At 46.0% G+C, this 2,500-nt stretch overlaps 1 protein-coding gene across 1 annotated transcript in view; it reads right to left on the bottom strand.

The window, feature by feature from the left end:
• LOC143285780 (sodium-coupled monocarboxylate transporter 1-like) overlaps positions 1–2,500 on the bottom strand; it is a 54,156-nt gene that overhangs the window by 18,298 nt on the left and 33,358 nt on the right. Inside the window, exon 6 of the mRNA XM_076593196.1 lies at positions 466–533. Within this exon, the coding sequence (XP_076449311.1) occupies positions 466–533 (68 nt within the window). The remainder of the gene's footprint in view (positions 1–465; positions 534–2,500) is intronic.

Genomic DNA, 2,500 nt, shown 5'->3' with positions numbered 1-2,500 from the left:
TGTGTGTGTGTGTGTGTGTGTGTGTGTGTGTGTGTGTGTGTGTGTGTGTGTGTGCCTGCATGCGAGCGTTCGTGTATATGTGAACGGTTGCGTGCGTGTGCATGTATGTGCGTGTGCGTGGCTATGTGTGTGTGGAAATAGAAAAATATATTTAAATAGGTCTCTCTCTCTCTTTGCGCGCGCGCGCGCGCGCGCGTGTGTGTGCGTGTGCGTGCGTGCGTGCGTGCGTGCGTGTGTGTGTGTGTGTGTGTGTGTGTGTGTGCGACGTTCGTGTGTATGTGAACGGGTGCGTGCGTCTTCATGTATGTGCTTGTGTGTGGTTATGTGCGTGTGGAAACAAATATATAATATAAAGATCTGTGTGTGTGTGTGTGTGTGTGTGTGTGTGTGTGTGTGTGTGTGTGTGTGTGTGTGTGTGTGTGTGTGTGTGTGTGTGTGTGTGTGAAGCAAGACAGAGGCACTGACCATGGCGGTGTACAGAGTGCAGACGATGCCCACCCCCAGAATGGAGATCCACATGGACAGGCCGGCCACTGTGATACAGAACAGATCGGATGGACGTCACACACACACACACACACACACACACACACACACACACACACACACACACACACACACACACACACACTCAAAATTCGACTTACATGAGATAAAAGAGGCAACAAACATTTTGCCTGAAGAAAGAGCCTGTGGCTAGACAACGTTGCCTCTTTCATCTCTTCTAAGTCGACTTTTACCAAGATTCTTTTTAATCTACCTCTTACTGTTATTCAAATATTACACAGAGTTGATGAAACGTGACTGAAAAGTTACTTAGAGATGATGAAGTAGGATTCAGCTGCTACGCACACGTTGTAAAATGTTAACTCAAATACTGCAACAGAGGATGAAGATGTTACTGAAAATCTACACAGAGGTTGTGTAATATGACTAAAAAAAAAAACAAAACCGCCATTATGAATTCCTCTTATATTATAAAGAGTTAATTGAATCTCACCGTAAAGCTGCCCCGTAGAAATGGTTGATAAAAAAACAAACCCAAAATCAAAAACAACTCAACTCCTATACACAGGTTGGTCTAACACTACCACACAGGGTTGATGAAACCTTATTGAAAAGCTATGCAGAGAAGACAGAAATTATTATCATTAGTATTATTATTATCATCATGAGCATTTACGCCTCATCTTGAAAATAAGTCCATGGCGTTTACAAAATAGAGCACATATGTAAATATTAAAAAGGAAGAAAAAATGACCACAAGATACCAAAAATTATTTAAAATCATTCATCACGGCCCCCCCCCTCAGCCCCCCCCCCTCCACACACAATACACACAAGCACACGCACACGCACAAACACACAAGTCATAGCACACAATCGTAAATAGTACACAATCAAAACTACAACCAATAATTTCTGAAACTATCAAAACTCACTCACTCAGTAACACTAATAGTCATTTTAGTTCATACTGGAAAGGGGTGAGCTGTTGAGAATTATTCAGGGGAGAGGGGTGGGGGGAGGGGGGGGGGGGAGCGAGGGGGGTCTTCAGACTGGATTTAAAAGATAGCAGCGAAGATAAGTGACGGAGAGGCTGAGGAAGTTGATTCCAAATGATTAGGTGGAGAACAGATCAACATTTTGCTCCTGACATTTCTCTTGCAGCTGCCTTGCAGCAAACACCATGTCGGTGGTTCCGCGCTCTTTCCGGAATCCACATTGGCTCTCAGGCAAATGGACCTTGGTCAAGGTGTGCTGTGAGGCGGTTTAGTAGGATCCTGGCAAGTATCTTGCCTGCGATGGCAGAGCAGGGAAATGCCCCGATGGTTATCACAGGCTCGCCCGGTTCCCCTTTCGCTTGTACAAGTGAATGATAGATGCATCTTTGAAATCCTGGGGGATCGTCTCTTCCTTCCACATGAGTGAGTACAGCTGATGGAGCTTCTCAGTCAGCACAGTGCCTCCATCCTTGTAGACCTCTGCTGGTATGGAGTCTGAGCCAGGTGCTTTGCCACTGGATAACAGACGGATTGCTTTCTGGGTCTCAAGAGGTGTTGGCGGATCGTCCAGTGCTTCGTTGATGGGGACTTGTGGGAGACGGTCTATGGCTTCATCATTTATGGAGGAAGGGCGATTTAAGACACTGTTGAAGTGCTCAGCCCAGCGTTCGAGAATTTTCTCCTTCTCGGTGATCAAGGTATTCCCATCTGCACTGAGGAGGGGGGATGATCCTGAGGATGTGGGGCCGTAGACTTCTTTTAAGGTATGAAAAACTGAAATATGACTCAGCTGCTATGCACATGATCATGGTGAAGTCTTACCGTGTTTAAGTGCGGGAGACGGGGAAGGGGATGTATTCCTCCAATACCAGAAAGAGTTGGTAAAATCCTACCGCAAAGCTGCCCCGATATGGTTGATAAAAGTGGAGTGACGGCCTAGAGGTAACCCGTCTGCCTAGGAAGCGAGAGAATCTGAACTCGCTGATTCCAATCAC

This window comes from Babylonia areolata, chromosome 9, assembly GCF_041734735.1.
Source record: "Babylonia areolata isolate BAREFJ2019XMU chromosome 9, ASM4173473v1, whole genome shotgun sequence".
Classification (NCBI taxonomy): domain Eukaryota; kingdom Metazoa; phylum Mollusca; class Gastropoda; order Neogastropoda; family Buccinidae; genus Babylonia; species Babylonia areolata.
The sequence above is the reverse complement of the archived record's forward strand: the minus strand, read 5'-3'. Positions and strand labels throughout refer to the sequence as shown.